The 22,595-nt window shown below is 40.1% G+C and overlaps 2 protein-coding genes across 3 annotated transcripts in view; both read right to left on the bottom strand.

Annotated features, from left to right (window-relative positions):
• LOC118660081 (prolyl endopeptidase) overlaps positions 1-22,595 on the bottom strand; it is a 110,801-nt gene that overhangs the window by 51,265 nt on the left and 36,941 nt on the right. For both annotated transcript variants that reach the window (XM_036317135.1, XM_036317134.1), the window contains exons 7-8: positions 10,303-10,408; positions 1,556-1,747 (exon numbers count right to left, since the gene is read on the bottom strand). In XM_036317135.1, the coding sequence (XP_036173028.1) occupies positions 1,556-1,747; positions 10,303-10,408 (298 nt within the window). The remainder of the gene's footprint in view (positions 1-1,555; positions 1,748-10,302; positions 10,409-22,595) is intronic.
• Positions 12,548-13,469, bottom strand: LOC118660083 (phosphatidylinositol N-acetylglucosaminyltransferase subunit Y-like). Its single transcript, XM_036317136.1, has one exon. The coding sequence runs from the start codon at positions 13,157-13,159 to the stop codon at positions 12,953-12,955; it is 207 nt and encodes a 68-aa protein (XP_036173029.1). The 5' UTR covers positions 13,160-13,469; the 3' UTR covers positions 12,548-12,952.

The following is a 22,595-nucleotide window of genomic DNA, read 5'->3' as shown; positions in this document are numbered from 1 at the left end:
GATCGGGACTGGGACAGCTGGAAGGCAGGAGAAGGGGGACTGAGTACTTCAGGGAGAGCTCGGATGGGCTGCTGCCTTGGAGGTGCAGATGTGGGTTTTGTAAGAAAGAGCAAGCATGAGGTCCTCTCGGGTCCTGGCCAACACCCTGCCTGCAGGGCTGTGGAGACCTCAGTACCGAAGAGAGTGAGGGGTGCAGCCAGATGCCCAGGGGCTGGGCAGAATCTCGAGCAAAGACCTAGAGCAGTGCTTCCTCCTGGGCCAAGGTGCATGCAGAAGAAGGGCCCAGAGGGAGTGCCCCTGGGCCGCAATCCCTGAGGCAGTCAGCGTAACCATCTGACCACCTTTTCCCTCTACCTATGACACAAGGCCAGTTTAAGTGCCTGCCAGGCGCAGAGCGCACGGCCTTGGGCCAGGAGGGAGAGTCCCTCACTTTTCCAGGACTGTTCAGCTGAGACAGGGATACTATGCAGATATCGAAAGGATTTATTTTCCTAATTATATACCTTACACCTTCCCATTTTGAGGTGGCCCTCGCTTTTATACCCACTGAACCCATTAGCAGAAGTTCACCTCCAGCCAGTAAATTCTTCATTAACTTGAAGATAACCGGACTCTTCTTTTGTGTAAAAAAACTTATAGCAAAATTAGTGAGTCTCATTCTAATCAAATCCAGCTTTCAGGCAATAAACCATTTATAACACAGAATACCATTTGGGAACATCACAGAGAAAATGAACGAGGGAACTTAAGGGCACCCTGAAACAGGATGGAAACAGAGGTGAGATTCCTGAAAGGCTAATGGAGCTCAGGGCACACAGCAGCAACTGCACTGGATTTCAATTCAATCTGAAAACAGTTTACTCCTTTTCTAATAAGAGAACTGAAAACCACCCTACAATCTCTAATAGGTATAATACAAACAGCCAAAGGTTATTCAAAAGCGAAAAGCTACGGCTTTTGAATCCAAATGGTTTAAAAATTAAACGTAAGTGATTATTATACTAGAGGCCTGGTGCACAAATTCGTGCATGGGTGGGGTCCCTTGGCCTGGCAAGTGATCAGGGCCTTGGGCCGTCTCACCCAGTCCCGATACCGATCAGGGCTGGTGGGGGCCAGCCGGCCGGGGAGGGCGTGTCCAGCCCTCTCACCCAGTCCCGATTCGCTGGACCCCAGCAGCAAGCTAAACTACCAGTCAGAGCGTCTGCCCCCTGGTCGTCAGTACAGTCGTAGTGACTGGTTGGACATAGCATATTAGGCTTTTATTATACAGGATTATTACACAAAGACAACTAATATTTTTTTTAAAAAGCACCACCTAGAAAGTCTGGATTCCTATCTTCACAGTGATTAGGATGGCCCTGCATAATACTGTAGTCACCACAAAGACGTCCTGCAGTGCAAACCTGGTGGCACTGTTTAGACACTTCATGCCCAGAGCTCAGAGGCTGAAGGCTCTTTACCTTGTAGTGGGCCACCAGAGGACGAGAGGCAGACCAATCTGCTGACGTGCTCACCCAACACAAAAGCACCGCTCTCAAGCAGCATGCAGTCTTACCCAAGACATCCTTCTCGTGCTCAGGAACCAGCACCTTCCACTTCGACTCCTCGGGATCCGTGAAGTCGATGTTGATGAGGCGATAGTTGGGAGAATGGCGATTGGTCTTGAACGTGAACACTGTGCCCTCGTTCGTCACGTAGTCATATTCTCCTTCAAAGTTGTCGATCAGTTTCACCCACTTCAGGATTCCTGGTGAGAGACCAAGCATCCTGTCACCTCTCCAGTGCTTAAAAGGGTGTGGTTTATGCATGGGGAAGAGAGGGCAGATCTTATCTGTCTATAGAAAAAGTAGACACAATATTTGGAAGATCTAAGGTCTGAGAAAGAGCGAGGACAATGGGCACATTTTAAGGTTTTAAAACATGTGAAGGAATTCCACCCCCCCGCCCGCCCCCGAAAAGCCTGGTAGATGTGAACGTTGCCCCACGGAAACTGGGGGATCCTCCTCCACCTGAGCCTTCCCAAACTGGAGCACCTCTCTCTACCTCTACTGCCCGCACACCGGCCAAGTCTTCACCAATTCCTGCTGGGTCTACGTCAGGGGCTCTCAACCGGGGTCATTCCATCACCGTGCGGGACATTCAGAAATGTGTGCAGGCGTGGTTGTCACAACTTGGAAGGGGAGAGGAGGGCTCCTATTCGAGTCCAGTGGGTGAAGGCCAGAGATACCGCTAAAGGTGCTCGGCTCACAGGACAGCCCCTACGACAAAGAATTAGGCTGCCCTGGTCTGCAGATTAGCTTCCCGCCTGGCCTTCCCACAGCCACTCCAGACCTTCTCAATATTAGTGGCTGTAATATTACCACAATGCTGGAATACCCTGAACTGGTCCATGTTGGTGCCCTTCTTAAAAACGTCCCCATTACTCTTTGAATAAAATCGAATTCCTATTTATGGTCTCCCTGGTCTCGCATGTCACAGTCCTTGCCCACTTAGCCAACCTCAGCTGGTTCCAACTTTCGCTGCACCTCTGTTCTTCGAGCCTTTGCGAGGCTCCTTCACACATGCCTCAAGGCGTTGTTACAGGGCATTTCCTCGGCCTGGCTCACTCTCCAACGGCCAGGCCCCTCTTATCGGTACCCAGACCATTTCATCACGCACTTCTCTCAAGATATGTATCTATCTGCCTGTTTATAATTTGTCTTTTCTATTCAGAAGTTAATACTTAGCACCTAAAGGAAGTGGCAGGTACTTCAAAGATGCAAAATAAAATTGGTCCTGAATGAAAGAAGGAACACTTCCCAGTCCCTTAGTGTTAAGAATTCGTCTAGAGATGGACATCACTAAAAAAATTCTTAAATGTGGCTCACTATTATCATTTAAATGGCTCACTAGATGCCACTTTTAATGTTAAATACCTGCTTCACAATGTATCAGTCAGGGATGTTCAGAGTACATCTCACAAGTTTTATAAACAAAGAGTTCTATGACTTCTAAACTTCTGGAAGGCAATGCCAGATCTCAGCTATTCTCCAATTAATCTCCTGGCTTCAATTTCACAGTGAAATTACTACATTAATTTGGATAGTTCATTTATAGTCCCTGAATTTTTCAAGGCAGTTTTACATTTATTATCTCATTCATCTTTAGAGCATAATAACTTTATATAATTGGTTGTCAAATTAAAACTCATCAAGAAAAATATCCCATGATAAAAACAGAGTGAGTTTTTTGGTCAGACAAAACTGGATTAAAACTGAAGCTCAACAATATTTAGTTGTGTGACCTTGAGCAATCTCTTTATCCCTTGATAAGCCTAGTTTTCTCAACTGTAAACTAGCACTAGCAAAAAGATTTTTAAAATATTAAAGTGACCTAGAAAACTACGATACATCTATACGATGGAATACTACGCTGCTATAAAAAAGAAGGAATTCTTACCATTTGCAATAGCACAGATGGAACTGGAGAGCATTATGCTAAGTGAAATAAGCCAGTCAGAGAAAGATAAATATCACATGATCTCACTCATTTGTGGAATATGAGGAACTAAAATAGAACCAGTCATAAAAGCATAGAACAGACTGTCCAACCTATGAGGGAAGGTGGGGGGTGAAAGAGGTAAGAGATCAACCAAAGGACTTGTATGCATGCATATAAGCAAAACCAATGGACACAGATGGGGGGTGGTGGTGAGGGCACAGGGGGGGAGGGGAGAGGTCAATGGGGGAAAAAGGAGATATATGTAATACTTTAAATAATAAAGAATTTTAATTAATAAAAAAAATATTAAAGTGACTACTAATACCTACCTACTCCACAACAAAATCTCAACAAATACTTTTAAATCAATAATTGAAATGAAAACTAATAATAAGATAAGCAGTTTTTAAAAACCTATCACTTTCCTACACGCTAGCAATAACCAGTTAGAAAAAAATGGGAGGACAGGGAGAGAGTTCATTTACAATAGAAGCACAATTAATAAAATGTTTAGGAATGCATTTAACACGAAATGTGGAATCTATATGAAGAAAGCTCTGAACTTTTTCTAAGGAATCTTAAAAATAACAATAGTACATACAAATCCTAAATAACTGAAAACACACACCATATCCCTAGATGGGAAGACTCACTATTTCAAAGGTGCAAATAATCCTAGAGAAAATTTGCCAATTTAACACAATTCCAATCAAAATCCCAATGAGATTTTTAATGAACCTGACAATATCATTCTAAAGTCCAGCTGGAAGAATCGGCACAGAAGGATAATAAATATGCTTTTGATAACAGAATGAGGAGGAACTTCTTTGTGCTACGATGCTCTGAACAAGCCCTCGGCCCTCCTGAAGGCAATCACCATCCTGAATGCTATGGTAATCCTATTTTTCTTTGTTCTTTTTCTGCCTTAATATGTATCCTTAAACACAATCTTACTTATTTTTGAACTTCATATATAATGAAACATACAACATGTATTCTTTTGTATCTGACTTCTTTCACTTGACATCATGTCTACGAGATTTTTCACCCTCTGGTCATTGTTATTGACTTTTAGCTAAATCCAATTGTGCTCAAAGAACATGCTCTGTCTGGTTTTAATCATTTAAAATTAGTTCAGAAAAGCTTTATGGCCTATTTTTTTTCTTAAATGACTTTTAACTGCTCCTGTATGTGACTAAAAAGAATGTGTATTTTGCAGCCTTTGGGTGTGATATGTTAAATGTCTATTAAGTCATTTGTTAATCATTGTTCAAATCTATATATTTACTGATTTAGGGGGGCCATTTTTTTTCTATCAGCTCCAGAAAAGAGCTATTAAAATGCTTCTCTATGATTGTAGATTTATCTATTTTTACCTGGATTTGTATTAATTTTTGCTCTGTATTTTGAAATCATGATTTTATATATACACATAGATTTTTAAATAAAACTGAATTGAATCTTTTATGATTATGAAGTTTTATTTCATTTGTAATGCTTTCTTACTTTAAAGCCTATTTTGATACTAAGACAGCCATATCATTTTCATGATAACAACTTGGGCCAGTTGTCCTCTGCAGAATGGTTGGTCCCAATTATGTAGCTTATCATTTCTAAAAAGATTTGCTCTTTTCCATATCTCTTAACCACTCACATGCTTTCCACCTCCTGGTGGGCTATATTCTAGTTGATTTCTTTATACTTATATTCTACTTTGTTAGTTCTCTCTTCAGCTGTGTCTAGTCTTGCCTTTAATGTAATAACTGAATTTTTTTAATGGTAATAATCATAGCTTTATTTGCAGAAGTTCTACTTAGTCCTCTTCCAAATCTGTCTGGTCATTTTTTATTTATTTATTTTACAGTATCTTGTTTCTTGCTTTGCCACCAAGCTTCCCGTTTATTTTAAAAGTGTATGTACTAGTTTTACATTAGGAATCTGATTAATTCCATACTGGTGTTTCTGCTGCCTCTATTTCTCATGCTGGTAAATTTCTTCATTGCCTTTGTGATTTCTGTGAACTGACTCCCCTTGAAACATCATCTGTGGGAATTCTTACAAGCCTCAGTAGAAGTGGCACTCTTCCAGAGAAGATTGGCATTTGCCTTCTGTTTGCCTCTTGGGAGGCAACCAAACTGGGAGCACTTTAAATTAAACGCTTGGTATGAGGATTTCTGGACCTCATAGGGCCAATCAAGACAACCTGCACACAGGTGAAGATCAGCCTTTCTCAAGTTTTAGGAGAATTGACATCCTGCCTACCCCTCCCCTTCAGCAGTGACAAGGTAAAGATGGGCAGGTTTCCTTCTTACGCCCTCCCTCCGCCTCACCCCCCAACCCTACCTCTGCTAGGTTTATTTCTCAATCATTCTGACACTGAGGGTATCTCTCATTACGCTCTCTACTGTGGAGACCCAGAGCTTTGTCACCCATCCCCCTGGCCCAGGTGGCCAGCAGAGGGAAGCTCAGCCTCAGGGCCCAGCAGACTTGTTCAGGAGCAATCCAGGATTCCTGCTTTCACTTGGTCTTTGGTTCTATGGGTTCTCTTCTTCTGTGCCAACTCAGCAATAGTTAGAAGAGTGCTTTATAAAGTTACAGCATCTTAGTTGCAATTAAGCAGCTATTCAGAATATATAATCTGACAAACTCCCTCAAACAGAAGTCCATACAATTAATTTTCATAAAAGGTTAAGCTCTGCAATTCAAGTTAGAATTTTATTTTCAAACTGCTAGCCTCAAAAACAGGTGACCACTCAATGGTAACCAACTTGTATCTTAGTTTACATAAAATATGTTGTTTTTTTTAAAAAAACAACCCTAAAAACTATTCCTTAGAAGAATAAGTAAAAAATTAGCTGCCAATGCAAAATTTGTAGATAAACAGAAAGGTACATTTATCTATAATAATAAAAGTGTAATATGCTAATTAGACCTTCCGATAAAGCCGGGACTGCAAGGGAAGACCGGGTCCCAGGTGCCTGCCAGCGGCCGGAGGGAAGCCGGTGCAGGCAGCTGGGGGAAGACCTACTCTTGCACAGATTTCGTGCATCGGGCCTCTAGTTTATAATAAGAATCTTAAAACGTAATGTTCTGGACTATGACTTTTACAGAGACAGAATCTTGATTCAGGGAAATGTCAGATTCCTTAAGTGTTCCCCTGACAATAAAACACTTTGTAATGTAAAACCTTTAGTCCTCAAATTAACCATCTTAGGATTTCTGCTTGAAAAGGTCTTGAAGCCACTGCAGTGGTACTTCTTATGACCCTACTCACCTCTGCAAAAAGTCACTGAAATATCCACCCAAAGCGAAACACAGTAGCAACTTCCCCCAGGACCTGTTTAATCAGCTAAGCCTAAAAATTCGGCACACGCTTTAAATAATCAAGCTCCACTGAACACACACACAAAATCAAAGTCTGTGGTCTTATCTGCCACCAAAGTTCAGAAGCATTAACCTTAGTCATAAATAGATACTGTAAGTCATAAATTTATTCAGATTAGGGAAAGTGCTGGATTTATAAAAATCCAGCTGTAAATTTGAAAAGCAGTGGAAAGTATAGGCCTCACAAGGCAGCATGTTTAAGACGGGAGCTCACTAAATCCTTTTGCTTTTCTGAAACCTTTGTTCCTCGAGGGCTTTGGACCCGACACAATTCTAAAGAAATGGCATTTCGGATGAAGAATGGGGCTCATTCAGTTTTGCTATGCATAACTTAGAGCATTATTGATTTAAACAAAAAACAGAAAAATTACTTTTAAAAATAGACTGGCTAACCATCTCACTGTCTGCTCACCTTTTCTGAGGTTCCTCTGCCTGTGAGTGGCATTCTTCACTCTGAAGCCAACAGAATTCAATTCCTAAACTTCTCTACATTCAAGTTAAATCACTTTTTATAAACCTGCTTCTGGGTGGGGGAATGATTTGTTGACTGAGTGAAGATTAGCTTAAAGTAAGCCATCTGCATGCTTTCCTGAGAGTGAACTCATTACTTTTATTGCTTTCTCTGAAAATCAATGGTATTAACTACGTTTCAAAAAAAAAAAAAAGGTTTTGCAGGCTCTCTAAGAACAGGAGCTAAGAAGTGTTTTTATACTTTACAAAGCACCTGACATGTAACAATGATAAGCCAATGCCAACTGTGGGTCCTGCTCTGAATGGAGGGGACCAGAAGGCTGTGGCTCTCTCCTGGTCTGATGCCTTCCTTCCACCTCACCTGACACATAACTATGGTTAGAACATGGGCTGGGAGTTCAACTGACATAGGTCTGAATCTTTAAATGGCATCAGGAAAGCGAACTGGCTTCACCAACCTGTTTCCTAGGTTAACAACACGTGCTCCTCAGAGGTTTCTGAGAAGACAAAGAAATAACTACATTTGTAGCTTAGAATCTGGCACACATAAATGCTAAATAAACAACACTTACTACTATGCCAAATAATCTGTGTTCTTCAAATGACAAAAATAAGCTAAATGTGGCTTCTGAACAGCATGATTTGCTAATAGTGAATTTTTAAAGTTTAATTTCCATTTCTCATGGCACACAGCTATTTTCCTAGAAAAAGCCCTTCTAATCCCTAATTTTAAAATTAGCAAAAATACTGACTTTATCATTATTTATTTTACTTCAAAGTTCATATTTTTATACTACCTCTTGATGTTCCTATTCTTTTTTTTTTCCTTTGGCATAGCCACTCTGACACACACACACTGTTTTCTAATAACCCCTGCCCATCACAGGAGTCCTCTTCCTCTGTTGGTCTCGCTTTTAATGCTCAGATGACTTGGTTAAACTTTGGATAAATCACTTAAAGGTTCTTGAATGTTTTTCTCTCCATTTCCACTGTAACCCCCAGATGCCCAGTCCTGCCAGGCCTGAACCATGGGTCAGTGTTGTCTCAGTTTTCTGAAAACAAGAGATCATCTGCTTTGCACTAGCCAGAGATGGCTGGATGTACAATGTAGGTGTCTGACAAATACTGAGCTTCCTTTTATCTTCATGGGTAGATTAATTTCTTATGCGGGAGAAGATAATTTTCATTAATGACATGAAAGCTTTAAAATAAAGACATGGGGAGCACTGAAAATTTCATCAATCTAAAATGATCAAACCTTCAGCATAAAAGGACAAAGGAGAGAGACAAGTTAATGAAAGTCTAGACAAAGTACACAGTAAGCAGATATTCGCTTACAAAAATCAAATATGTTAGCACCATCCAACTTTTCCACCAAACACTTTATAAATGCTGTGACACGAAGACCACTCAGGCTCGCTTTTTTTAAGAAATTGATTTTAGAAGACAGGAAGGGAGAGAGAGAAAAACATCGATAGGTTGCCTCCCGTATGTGCCCCAACCAGGGATTGAACCTACAACCTTTTGGTGTATGGGACAATGCTCCAACCAACTGAGCCACCTGGCCAGGGCCAATTTGTTTTTTAATTAGTTTACTTATATTGTTTAACAATAAGCCCACCTAAAAATTTAAATATATAAAAATGAAGTAATAAATAAAAAATGAAACCAGAATTCTATGGAGAAAGAACACGGTAATTGGCATTCATAAAGAACTGGAGAAAGCAAAGTCCTATGCACTATTTTACAGTCACATGGGAATATTGTACAGGACAACAGCACAGTCTAACAGCTGTTATTGTTTCTTTCAGATTCTATATTCAGAGGTTTGCACAGTTCTATGTACACCTGCACTTGCAACTCAAATGAACAATTCTTGGGTGGTGGCCTGCTCCTGTCAGAGAATGTGCAACTACTGTGATTGAGCCAATTTTCTTCAGATCAAAATGGATATATCTTTTTTTAAAAAACAAAACAAAACCACAAACCCGTAGTTTTATTAAATGGAAGTATATTTAACACTAGCATAAAAGTTGTTGACTTCATCCTGCTGTATGTGTGAATGGCATCTGTGGTATCTAAGAATCTTAGGATGCGAATCTTACTTTAGAAGTTTAAAAATGATGCAATGACCAATCAATAATAAAGAATTTAAATTATCTTACTATTATGTAACACACAATATAGACCAATAATGAGGTAATCAAATAACTAAAAGTGCACTCAATATATTGTACAGTTTGAAAATCTAGGTCACCATCTCTAAAATATACTTATTTTACATTAACCAGAACATGGTATAATTAGTATGGGGTCTTACCTACGTGCCAGCATACCCGATACAATTTCTGGGTCTGGGAATTTTCAGCACAGTACGTCCTGCAGTTGGAAAGCTTTACTGCTTGACAGTGGTATTGGTATGATTTAGATGTCAGAAGAGAATATTTAAAATGAGCCATCTCCAGAATTTGTGACTGGCTGGTTTCATGCTTACTATCATGACATATGAAGATTCAGGCAGGAAAATCAGGCTGTGATTGTGCATGTGGCTCAGTACTGAGGAGCTGTCCTATGATTATGTTACCCTGGTTAATTCTCACTGGTCCCCTCTCTCTTGTCTATGTCGGTTTGCCGCATTACGTCTAGACAGTTATACTGTTTTACAGACCAAAGGGCCAGCTTCTCCTTAATCCTCTTCATCTGCAGTATTCGCAGGATATTTTCACATTCATATGCAAAAAATATGGTTAACCTCAATCTACCGAGAAAATGCTGAAGCCAACAAATACGTTCATTCAGTTTTTCTTCATTTTATGGGATAATATGGGGTAGGAGGGAACACATGAACTAAGACAATGTGATTAAATGGAAGATGGTTTCTTAGAAAATCAATTAGAAGACAAAATAACTGCTTTTAAAAGGCATCTTGGAGTAACTACTAGTACCTGTGCGTGAAAGATAACTTACCAGTGATGCCATTGGATTCCTGCTGCAGGTCACAGTACCAGAGCCGGTTCACTGGGTCACACCCCTCCCTTATTGATAACAAGACATAGCGACCATCGTCAGACAACTGGGAAGACAATAAAAGCAATGCAGGAGGCTGATTAGAATGTATTTTCTGTGAGAGTACTATTAAATATTAAGCAAAAACTAAAGGTTAAACTCAAATGCAATAAATTTATCCCAAACTTATGAATGGATAAGAAAGTTAACAGAAAAAAAAGATGAACATCCATTTTAACTTATTTCACTCCTAATCAATGTTTAACAAAACATAGAGAAATATTTAAGTAGAAAATATCATCAGATGTAACTGAATGTCATAACTTAATGTGATTGTTATTTAAATTCAGTCTATTCTTTAACTGAAAATATATGCAATCTGTCATATTGAATATTAATATCCCTGACTCTGAAGTTTGGCCACAGGTTACGTATTTTAAAAGTTGTTCTAAATGAGTAGAAGTTACCAAGATGGGCATAGATGTAAAGAAGTTCATGTGTGGTTCATATTGGTCACATTAATAATTTTTGTTGACCAACTCTTCATGCATATCTTTAGCCCCCCCACACAAGATGCCAGAGAACAAAGGCCCATGCTTCTGTGGGTTTCTTTTATAATTAAACAGGATAGTCTTAAATAACAAAAATAATGTTGGTAAAAAAACTAATGCAGCCAACATTATGGTTTTGAGTTGTTAAAACCTAAGTAGTATCAAACTATATATATCCTTTTGTAACTACTTTTTAAAATTCAACATAATTAAAAAAATAATCCATGTTGGTATATGTACATTTATTTCATTTAACTGTTGTATATATTCCAATTTAAGAATATACCACAGCTAACTGATCCATTTTCCCACCAATAAACATTTAAATTATTTCCATTTTCTTCCTATTACAACAACACTTTACAAAAATTCTTGAACAGCCCTGACTGGTTTGGCTCAGTAAATAGAGCGTCAGCCTTCGGACTGAAGGGTCCCAGGTTCGATTCCGGTCAAGGGCATGTACCTTGGTTGCGGGCATATCCCCAGTGGGGGTTGGGCAGGAGGCAGCTGATCGATGTTTCATTCTCATCGATGTTTCTGACTCTCTATCCCTCTCCCTTCCTCTCTATAAAAAATCAATAAATATATTAAAAAAAATTCTTGAACATGTTTATTTGTGGCCTTATGTTAAGTGTTTCCCTTATATAAGTAAGGCCTTTTATAAGTGTTTCTATATAACTAGGAGTAAAATTGCTCAGTGGAAGGACATGCACAAACTCCACTTTATTAGATATTGCCAAATTAAGTGATTACCAACTCACTCTCTTACATTTTATCAGTGTGTAACAGTTCTTATTTCTCCACATCCTATTGTGATAGTTAATTTAATGTGTCAACTTGACAAGGACAGAGCACCTAGATATTTGGTCAAACATTCTGCATGTTTCTGTGAAGGTATTTTTTAGATGAGATTTACATTTAAATGGATGGACTTTGAGTATAGGTGATTACCCTCCGTAATGTGAGTGAATCTATCCAACCAGTCCAAGGCCTTAATAGAAAGACTGCCCTGCAAAGGTAGGAAGGAATCCTGCCAGTAAATTGTCTCTGATGGGCAATCTTCCCTGGGGTTCCAGCCTGCCAGCCTTCCCAGAAGACTTTGGACCAGTCAAGCCACCCCAATCACATTAGCCAATTTCTAAAAAAGTAAGTATTTCTCTCTATACATACATGCAGGTCCTGTTGGTTCTGTTTCTCTAGAGAACCCTACCACACTTACAACTGTCATTTGTTCATTCAATAAAAATTTCCTAAGCAGCTATTACGTTCAAGTCGTTTTCTAGGGGGCAAAGATGTATCAGTGAACCAACCAAGAAGCAAAAAATGTTCCAGTCTAGGGGAGCAGACAAACACACATATAGAATTATGTAGCATATTATACAATGAGAGACGGCATGGAGAACATGAACAATCTCGGTAAGGGAGGCAGAATGAGGGGGAAGGGACTATAGTTTTCAGTGTGGCCGTCAAGGTAGGCCTATTAAGAAGGTGTCTTGTCCTGGCCAGGGATCAAACCTGCAACCTTTTGGTGTACAGGATGATGCTCCACCCAACTGCGCCACCTGGCCAAGGCCCCATTTCTTTCTTTCTTTTTTTAAAAATTAATTTTCCATAAAATAGTTTTATATCACATTTGTTCAAATGCATTTCTCTACAACTACTCCAACATAGCTCCTTTGGAATTATTTCATAACATGTGACTTTATCAAAGACTTTGAATCTCAAACATAAAATTTCAAAATATTAATTTTTAGATGAAAGGAAGAAGAAATAAAAGTCATTAGGTGATGGTTGGGGTTGTTAATTTCCAATAAGACACTGTGTTGAAATGTTTCTTCTGATACAGCAGTTAGAAACTAGAACCTTCAAAAAACAAGGGCAGAACCAAAGTATAATAAAAGAAGCTTCTGCAGGGTAAGCCTCCCGTAGCCCCAAGCTCTGACAGAAGCAAGGTACAGCATCTTCCCTGAAAATTAAGTGGGTTTCCAGTATTTTCATGCAGTTGACAAGACACTCAAGACTTTATCATTAATGTATATCCCATTTTGGCTCTGGGTGCATTAGTTATGCCTGAAGAGCTTAATACCCAGCCACATCCGCAGGTGGGAGAACACATACACTGGTATGGTGATGGAGATGTAAAAGCACAGGCTGGCTGTGCTGGTGCAGCCCTGTGGGGAGTTCTCTTCCACGGAGGCCGAGTAGAACAGTCCTGCTAAGGAGATGAATGGAATGAGGATGGTCAACGTAGGAAGAGACAGAAACATTCTCCTCTCCCACTTATTACCTGCCACCCTGACTTTTTAAAAGGTAGATGGTATTAAGAAAGTTTGGTTGTTCTGTTGTTTTTAATTATGATCTAGTGCTGCTCCATATCTTCTTGCTTCTTACATCATCCTAGCTGCCTGTAGTATATTAGGGATCCCATCAATAATTGGATAGGCTATTCCCAACCGGGGCCCCATTTCTCTATCTTTAAACACAACTATGTAAGCTGAAAAGCCCAGATTGGATCTAATTTCAAATTCTGTCTCCTTTATTCTTTGTCCAGCTGCCTTCTAAGCCAATTTGCATATTTCTAAGGGCACCTATCCTCAGCAAAAGAATTAACACCAGTCCCAGTCCCTTCTGCGGGTTGACTCAGAAGACCAGAGTATAAAACTAAGGGCTGTTTAATCAGCACAGGATTAGGGCTGAAGTAATAAATGGCCCCTCTCTGCTCTAGGGATTATTTTACCTAGGAAAGACCATCATTTCTCTATAAACACAACACACCGTTTATGACTCTGTAAGCAGGATAAATTCCTGCAAACCTTTCTAAATTCTATGTTAAAAGTAATTTAAAATGCGTTTTCTATGTCTGTACATGGAACATTTCTAGAAGATCTCCAGGAAACAGGCAGCAGTGGAGGGCAGGTGGGAGGGAGATTAAATTAAAGTGTCTTTCCATTGTCTTCTGACTTGCACTGACTTGCACTTCTTATCTTTTTCCCCCTGTAGGTAATGTATTCTCTTCTCTGGCTGCTTTTAAGATTTTCTTATTATCGTTGGTTTTCTGCAGATTGATTATAATGGGTTTTTCGACAGTAGCCTGCTTGGGATTTGTTGAGTGTCTTGAATCTGTGGGTATGTCTATCAAATTCATAGCATTTTTGACCACTTTTCCCTCATACGGGTGAGGAACAAGTAGTTTTACACTTGTGAGTACACAAAACACAGAGTTTATTATTTTATTATTTATTAATGTGTTGTTTTCCATATGCACAACCATAAATCTGCTTTCCCCCATCCTTTATATTTTTGTGTCCCCTTATCCCTAACATGCCAACTACATACCATTGAATCCGCTATCTGATAGGTCAATGAGACTGTATTCATTTTTGTTTCAATTTATTTTCTCTTTGTGGTTTAGTTTCAATTGTTCCATCTCCAAATTCCCTGCTATTTTCTTTAATAGTATCTAAACTACTGTTAAGCCCATGTAGGGAACTTAAAAATTCAGAGAGTTTATTTTTCACCTTTAGAAGAGCATTTGGGTTGTTTTTATATTTTCTTTTTCTTTGTTCGTTATAATAATGTTTTCTAAAATCTTTTTAAAATCATTTTTTAATAATAGCTTTTAAAAAGTCCTCGTCTGCTAATTCTACTACCTGTCATTTCTGGATCTGTTATATTGACTAATTGTTCTCCTGGTTATGTCACATTTTTCTGCTTCTTTACACATAGTAATATTTTTTATTGGGTTCTGAATATTTTGAATGTTGTCTGGATTTTGTTTTCTTCCTTTAAAAGTTCTGAGGCAGATAATTTGTTGGTAAATCTGCTTGTTCCATTCAAGGCTTGTTTTCAAGCTTCGTTGGTAAGGTCTACAGCCTACTGCTGAGGCATGGCCTCTTCGGGGTCTCCGCTGAATACCAAGTGCTCACAAGGTCTTTCCACTTTGTCAAAATGCGAGTCTCCCAGCTGTGTTAGACCTCTGGTAGTGGCTGGCTTCACAACTTCCTGGTAGTTGTCCTTGGCTCGAATCATGGAGTCTCCTCCTGTGCATGCACCACTAACAGCTAAAGACGCAAGGGGATACCAAGGCAGATTTCTTAGTGGGCAGTTTCCTTCTTTTGGTTCCCTGCCTGCAAACTCAGTGGCTCCCGTTTTCCTGGATCCCAAGTTCAGCGAGACTGCTGTCCTTCGGGGCTCCTCCTCTTTGAGTCCAGAAAATACTTCCAGGCAGGGAGCTGGGCAAGCACAGGACTGGTCACTTTCACAGATGAAAATCTTCTGACGCCTGCTGACCAATATCTGCAAACAGTTGCTTTGTCTATTTCGTACAGTTTTCTGTTTATGGCAAGAGGGCTAGTCCAGTACCAGTTACACTGTTATGGCCAGAAGCAAAAAATCTGTCATTATGTTTTTAAAGCATTTTAATTTGTTATTGGATAATTACATTTTGGGGGTACATTATTGCATATAATTGTAAGAATTAATAGTGCAATTAATATAGGACTAATTAAAAAGATAACACCCACGATTAATAAAAAATACATAACAATGATATATTTGCTTCTGTCTCATTACATAGTAGGACAGTTACACTATTTCTGTTTCCTATTCCAATAATAGTTCTATGAACTGCAGTCTTTGAGACATGCTTCTTTTATTTTATGTGGAGGCAAAATTTTCAAATGTAACATTCACTTTGACTTGCTGCGCTGCTCTTATCAAGCTCACATACACTGATCCTTGGTATCAGTGCAAGGTGATCATATCGAGCTTAATGTTGTCTAAACAGGACTAAGCATGGACTACTTAGGGTTTTACTTGCTAGCAGCAACCAGTGTGTTCATTAACACTGGGCAACACATTGATGTTATAAGCTAAACAGCTCTTTCTCAGAAACAATTACTTTAGAGCACAGAAGTAGTTTATACGGTGAAATAAAAGTGGGATTCCAGGTTATAGTTTTATAAAAGATTCCAGAAAGTCCTGTTTACTTTGGCTGCTCTTCCTTAGAGTCCTTTTCCCCCCGAGTTCTGAAGCGGCCTCCTATGCCAAAAATGAATCATATTTTTGTTGTATGCGTTTTTGTCACAAATTGCACATGATAGCAAATGACTCAGATGCATTCTCTTCACCTTCTTCTAGGCTCATTATAGTATTTTCAAAGATTTGCCAGAGTTTTTGGAAAACCTCACATAAATTTTATTTACGTTAATTTTTTTTCTCCATTCTCATCCTCACTGTATTTCCAAATTACCTGTCACTATGTTTTAAGTGGGTCTCTTGCAAATGAACATATGACTTAACTAACTTTTAAAACTTTAATCTAAGAATTTGTACTACTCTGCTTTCATTAACTGTTAGTATTGATGTGCTGGCTTCCACATTATTAATTCTGAATATTCTATTCACCTTGCTTTTCCTTTCACCTTTCTTCTTTGTACTGTATACATTTCTTTGTAAACTCTTTAGGAGTTTAACTATTTTAGGAGTTATATATTCTATCTCTAGTCCTTATACAGTTTCCTTAAGCTTTTCATATACATAGCTAATAAACCAACATCTAAAATTTTAGTTCCACCTTATTCTCAAACCATCTATCATCAGCAATCTCACAATTATAACTACTAAACATAATGAAATGCAGCCTCATTAGTAACACTTCATATTTCTGTTCTGTCTTTTAAAGACAGACAGAATCTTTACAGCTAAGCGCTAAAAGTCGTACTACATCAATCATAAATGATAGTTAATTTGGTTGTAGTTATTTATCCAACAGAAAGATAAGGCAGCAAAACTCACTGCGAAGACCACACCAACTTTTGATGACAACTGTTTTAAGCACATCTAATAAGTTTTTCTCAGCATTTCTGGCTGCAGTAAATAGCAGTTTATATTTCATCTAAAGCAGGAAGTCTCTGGATGCTCTGTTGCTGAATGGTGTTTAAGTCAGCCTTTTGTACTACAACGACCTTCGTCACAACCCAGAGATGTTCCACAGTCACTGAACAAATCTGCTAAACTGGACACAACTCTGAATTTTCAGACGCGCAAGGTCTCAAATTTCAAAATAATTTGTAAGTCACTGTTACCCCAAAATATGCAGATTAGAAATATACGTTCTTGGACTATAATTTAATCAATAACAATACATAGTGAACCACGGCCTCACATTTAGACTACATTTCAAGGCAATTAAAAAAATGAATTTGGAAATCACTGGGAGGGGAAGATAAAAATCACGTGGATGAGGAAAGACACCTAAATATCATTAGAGAATTAAAAGAATTAGGAATTAACAAAATTAAAGTTCAGGTGACTTTCCTGAAATCCAGACAAAAGAGAAAAACAGCAAAGTTATGGGCCCAACCATGCCTCATGGGACAGTGTACATTTCAGTCCATGCAATATTGTGTTTGAAGGGGGTATCCCATAATAACAGCTACCATCCTCATTTGCATTTATCAACAGGTAAAGCACAAAGTACCAGTATATATACACAGAATATGTGGACTTCCATCAAACATATTATCATTTTCAAAGAAAAACTCGCGAGGGATTTTGTGCTAGAGCTGGTGAACTACACATGCATCTGGGCTTGTGTTAATAACCGAACCTTCATGGGCATGAAGTTTCTTTGATATGCATACTTTAAACTTAGAATTCAACAAGAGGGTGGAAAAAGTTTTTCATGATTTGAATCTACAAGCACTTTTTCAGACTGAGGAAAAGTATTTTATTTTATATATTATGATAAGAGAATTAATTGTGTGTATAAAATAAGTATACTGAAAAGCAGTGAGACTTAAAATTGTCCAGGAAATTAACAAAGGGAGTGAAAATGGATTTTAATAGCTTCGAGAGTTAATCGTGTTCCTCTCAGAACAGGGAAGTTTATCAATTTTATTTCAGAGACGCTTTTGAATTCCTTTTGTAATAGCTGTTAATCATAAAATCTCTTTAATATTAAGTGTGTCTGCAAAACTTAACTTAGAAAAACTTTTAAATGTCAAACTAATCACCGACAATGATGGCTTTTCTTCTATGGGACTCATTACGGGCTTGTAATAAAAATGAGAGAGAATGTCAGTAACAGAAGTAAAGGGCAGTCATAAACACATGGGATGTGCATTAACAACATTTCTAATAGGTAGTCATTAACTCAAATTACTCAGCCTTCCCAATACAGAGACCCTACAGCAATGGGGAAAGAGACATCAACCCCAACACTGTCTGATGTGCGGCTTGTATGCCAGAAATAGATATAACAGAGCATTCTAGGAAAAGGTAACCCATTCAAAGTAAAGTAAATAACGTAGGTCTAGACATGACATAGCCATTGTTCTTTCCAATCTACATGGTAGATATTCTGGCAGGTAAGCTTGGTTATTTAAGAATCTACTGTTTGTTTTCTTTCCTCCCTTACTGAGCAATAGAGGGGTCAGGTGAGACAAGTGGTTGATTGGCAAATGCTACCTGACTATTAATACCCCTTCGCCCCTGCCCCCCCCCCCCAATTAGGAGCTGTTTTATGTATACACTAGTGGCCTGGTGCACAAATACATGCACATTGAAAGAAAATTAATTAGAAGAAATATTTTAATATCGCTATTCGCCTGTTTTCTATAATAGAAGTGTCAACCAAATTCACAATCGACAATGACAGATGGAAACACATGCATGCAACTGGCGCAAGCGAGATATATATATATATCTATATATCTATATATATATATATATATAGATATATAGATATATATATATTTATCTATTTATTTTTTGCTTAATTAGACCTGCTTTCTGATTTAGCTATTTTTTTTCCTGCCCAGTGAAGCACCCCAACTTCTCTTTCAGGAAACTGTCAGTAACACAGCAGTAAATATCAACATGAAGCAGATTATTGTAGATCATGCAGGGAGAACAAAGGGTAAAATATTTAACTGCAGCAGTGTTTGACTATATTCTGCGCAGTGAGAAAACCTGAAGTCATTTTCAAGGTCCACCATTTCTTACTTCTTTTCAGTCGGGTCAAGTTTCAAAGGTTTCTAAATCTCTGTTTTCTGCTAATGAAAAGAAAATAGGATTCCACCGAGTCTCCCATCTACCTACTCCAGGACTTCTGTGGGGATCAAATGAGATGAGGCACGGGAAAACGCTTCACAGACATTTGGTTACACTTCACAGATATTTGGTTAACGTGTGAAATGTTTGCACCTGGCTATAAAGCAAGTCATGTTCCTGGGCTGAAGAAACTTCAAGGAGGCTAGTCAAGGCTAAGGATAGGAAGCCGGGCGTTGCCATGTCATTACCCAGCACCTACAGCGACCATTTCTGGGCTGGGCTGTGGGCCTCATTTTGCGCCATGGAGTCTCAGCAGCATCAGCTGTGATTTGGTGGGCTATCACTCTGGGGTTGTGGCGGGGCCTGTGTCCCACTTTGGGGGAAGCCGAGTGTTGCTTTGTGAGCGCCAGGTCCGCGGTGCTGTTTCTCTGTAAATGGCCAGTGTACGTCATGGTAGCTCCTGTGTTGAATGTCTGCTCCCTGGTGATCAGTGCGCGTCATAGCGACCGGTTGGACACTTACCATATTAGCCTGTTATATATTGGTATATAGATACAGAGCAGCATGCCTCTAACTTTACCCACACCCAGCTCTTCAGTCTGGCTTCCTGACTGTTCTGCCTTCCCAGGTGTGCTGCTGAGATGTTCCTGCTGGCAGTCTCAGGCTCAATTACTGAAGTTAAGTCAAGAGGACAATGGTGTGTTTAAAATGACACACAAACCAAACATGGGGGAAATTCTGCCATGAGCCCCCAGACTCTGTATTATATAAAAATACTGAAATAGAATGGGTTACCATGACAGAAACATCCTCCATAAGGGCCAGTGCTCTGCTCTTTGCTCCTGAGTATCACTGGGTCCCCGCACAGTAGTGGACACAAAGCAAGGACTTACTAGGTATTTGGGGAATAAATGCATGAACTGTCCTGACCATGGAGAAGGCTGCTGAGCAATTACTATTCCAAGTGAAAACCATCCAATGAGTGAGGGGAGGTGAGGCAGAGTTCCCCGAGGAACATCTGCACGTTTCTGAGCACGTATGTTCTGTAGGCGAGGCTGGGTGCACACCAGGCCCAGAAGGTCTTCTGTGCATGAACCTCAGCAGGGGAGAGTAAGAAAATTAACATTCATGAGTGCCTATGGGGAGGCAAGCATCAGGCAATGCTTTTACGTGTTAATATATGTTAATATATACAAATGTGAACAAACATGTACATATTAACTCTAAGGGTCACAAGTGAACACATGAAAATGGCTTATAGACATTTAATGAATATTAAAAATTAGGATTACCTCTGTACCAAAAAATTGGTAGAATAGAATTAAGTATAATGGAATTAAGTTCACAAAATAAGATTCAGCTAGATCATCAGAGAGAGGCAGGCTATTTTCTCCCTGGTCTTTTCTAAAGGGACTGAATACATTTTCAGAATCTTCATTCTAGAGCACCATCTGCTGGGAAAGCGCCTCAAAATGCTTGATTTCTTTGTGTGTGTGTGTGTGTGTGTGTGTGTGTGCGCGCGCGCGCGTGCCACAATGCTCTACAAATCATTTTAAATAGTTTTTCTTTTCTTTTCTGTCCAAGAGAACCTTCTAAAATGACAATTTCTATCTTTCCATAATCACTGCCCTGCAACGAAAGCCTCAGGGTCACTATTAAATAACAACTGAGGCCACTGTTCTTCCAAGCTGAATGCTAGATATCTGTTGTGTGTTACCCCAGGGTCATGAGGGTGCTGCTGGGAGGGCCTGAGAGGCGAGGCTGGTGGGAGGAGGGCAGTGGTGAACACTGCCTGCATTTCCATGGAGAACCCATGGATGTGGCTTTCCCTGGACCAAGAGGCACCGACAAGGTAGCTGGCCTCCAGTCACCTGAAAGGTCCCTGCTGAAAAGGGAGGGGGCAGGGGCAGGAGGCGCCCGAGAGGCACAACTCTCAGGGGAGCCCGACTGGGAGAAGCTCAGAGGGACAAATGTAAAAACACAGAAAGGTCCACCAGAAAGTTTATAACCCGCATCAGGGAACGGCAAAGCGCAGAGGTTCCCAGAATTGAGGGAATCTCACTACTGAAGGATGCCTAAGAGCTGGTGGCCTGCTGAGTAGCCAGAATCAATCAACAAACAGCTCCCGATGAGCAAAAATCCTGTCCCCCTTCTCTGCCGCCTCCTCCCTGCATCAACACTGAAGACCAAAAGCCAGGGCGAATTCCAGAGGGGAGGGAGGCATGGGGGTCCGGCCATTGCTCAGGATGTCCCCACCTGTAAAACGTCATTTCCAAGTTCCAGTCTCATCACCCCCGAGTTTCTGCCTGTCCCTTCATCTTCCCTCCCTGCCAGTCCCCAAGCAACCACTGATCCGTCAACATCACTACATACTAGTTTGCATTTTCTAGAGTTTTATATAAATGGAATCTGACACTGTGTACTTTCTCTCCCAGCTTCTTCCACTGAGCATTAATAATTATTTTGAGATTTATCCACATGTTGTTAGGTATGTAAACAGGCCATTCCTTTTTACTGCTGAGTAGTATTCCATTGCAGAGATATACCACAATTTGTTCACTCATGTACCTTTCAGTGGACATCTGGGTTATATCCAGTTTGGTTGCTATGACTATTCATGTCCACATCTTTGTATGGAAAAACAACCAAACAGATAAACAAACAAGGGGAGGAATTAAATAGTCCCTATCCCATGTGCTCCTCAAACCTGAGCTGGGGAGAGGGCAGCAGCATGCAAACTGGAGTTGATATCTGGTTTTAGACTGCAACGGAACTTTAGCCAAAAGTGGCCTGAAGGTCATGGGTTCTGCCAGGTGGAAGGTGGTCGTCCTGGGGAGAGATGGGTCATCAGCATCAATGGGAAGAGTAAAGGCTGCCTCCTGACAGTAGCTTAGAGACTTGTCCAAGGTCACAAAGACCTGTCCAATGCAGGAAAGCGGGAGACATCTGCGAAAGAGGAGCTGAGTCATGAGGAAACAGCAACTAGGACACAAAGGGAATTCCCCGGTGAGCCTGATTGCAACAGCCAAAGGGAGGAGGGCGGCAGCAAGCCGGAGAATCACATACACCCACACGCTCGGCCCCCGCCCATGAGCGCCTCGCACTGCACCCACAACACCGGCACTCCACATCCCCGTGATCTCAAATCCAGCAGCTACGTTCTCATCCCAGAAGCCTGCTGCAGGGTCTATGAGATGCTGTGATATATCCTCCCATCACAGACTTTCAGGGCTGAAGAGCCCCAAAGGAAACAAGGCTTGCAGGGATGAGGTGACTTGCCTATGGCCACGAGGTAGGACTAGAACAAAATTCTCCTGATTTCTGCTGCAGTACACCACCATCACTGTAACACGGGCTCTCCACTCAGAGATACTGTTAAATGTGTTCATGAAATACCAGGTTCAAAATGATGATCCTAAAAGCAACTGCCTGAAAAATAGAAGCAGCAATTGCGACACATGTATTTGGTGCATGGTTATGTACAGGACTACTGCTTTTCTCTAGGATGTGGGTCACTAAATAAAGGCTGTTAGGAAACTGTTTGCTTCATTTCCAACCCATGTCCTGATTGCTCATCCATACACCAATCATGGGTGACGCTGGTCTAGACAGTCAACAGCACACCAGCCTCTTGGATCCCCCTGGCTT

Source organism: Myotis myotis, unplaced genomic scaffold, assembly GCF_014108235.1.
Source record: "Myotis myotis isolate mMyoMyo1 unplaced genomic scaffold, mMyoMyo1.p scaffold_m19_p_7, whole genome shotgun sequence".
Classification (NCBI taxonomy): Eukaryota; Metazoa; Chordata; class Mammalia; order Chiroptera; family Vespertilionidae; genus Myotis; species Myotis myotis.
Note: the sequence above shows the minus strand (reverse complement) of the source record. Positions and strands in the feature narration are given on the sequence as shown.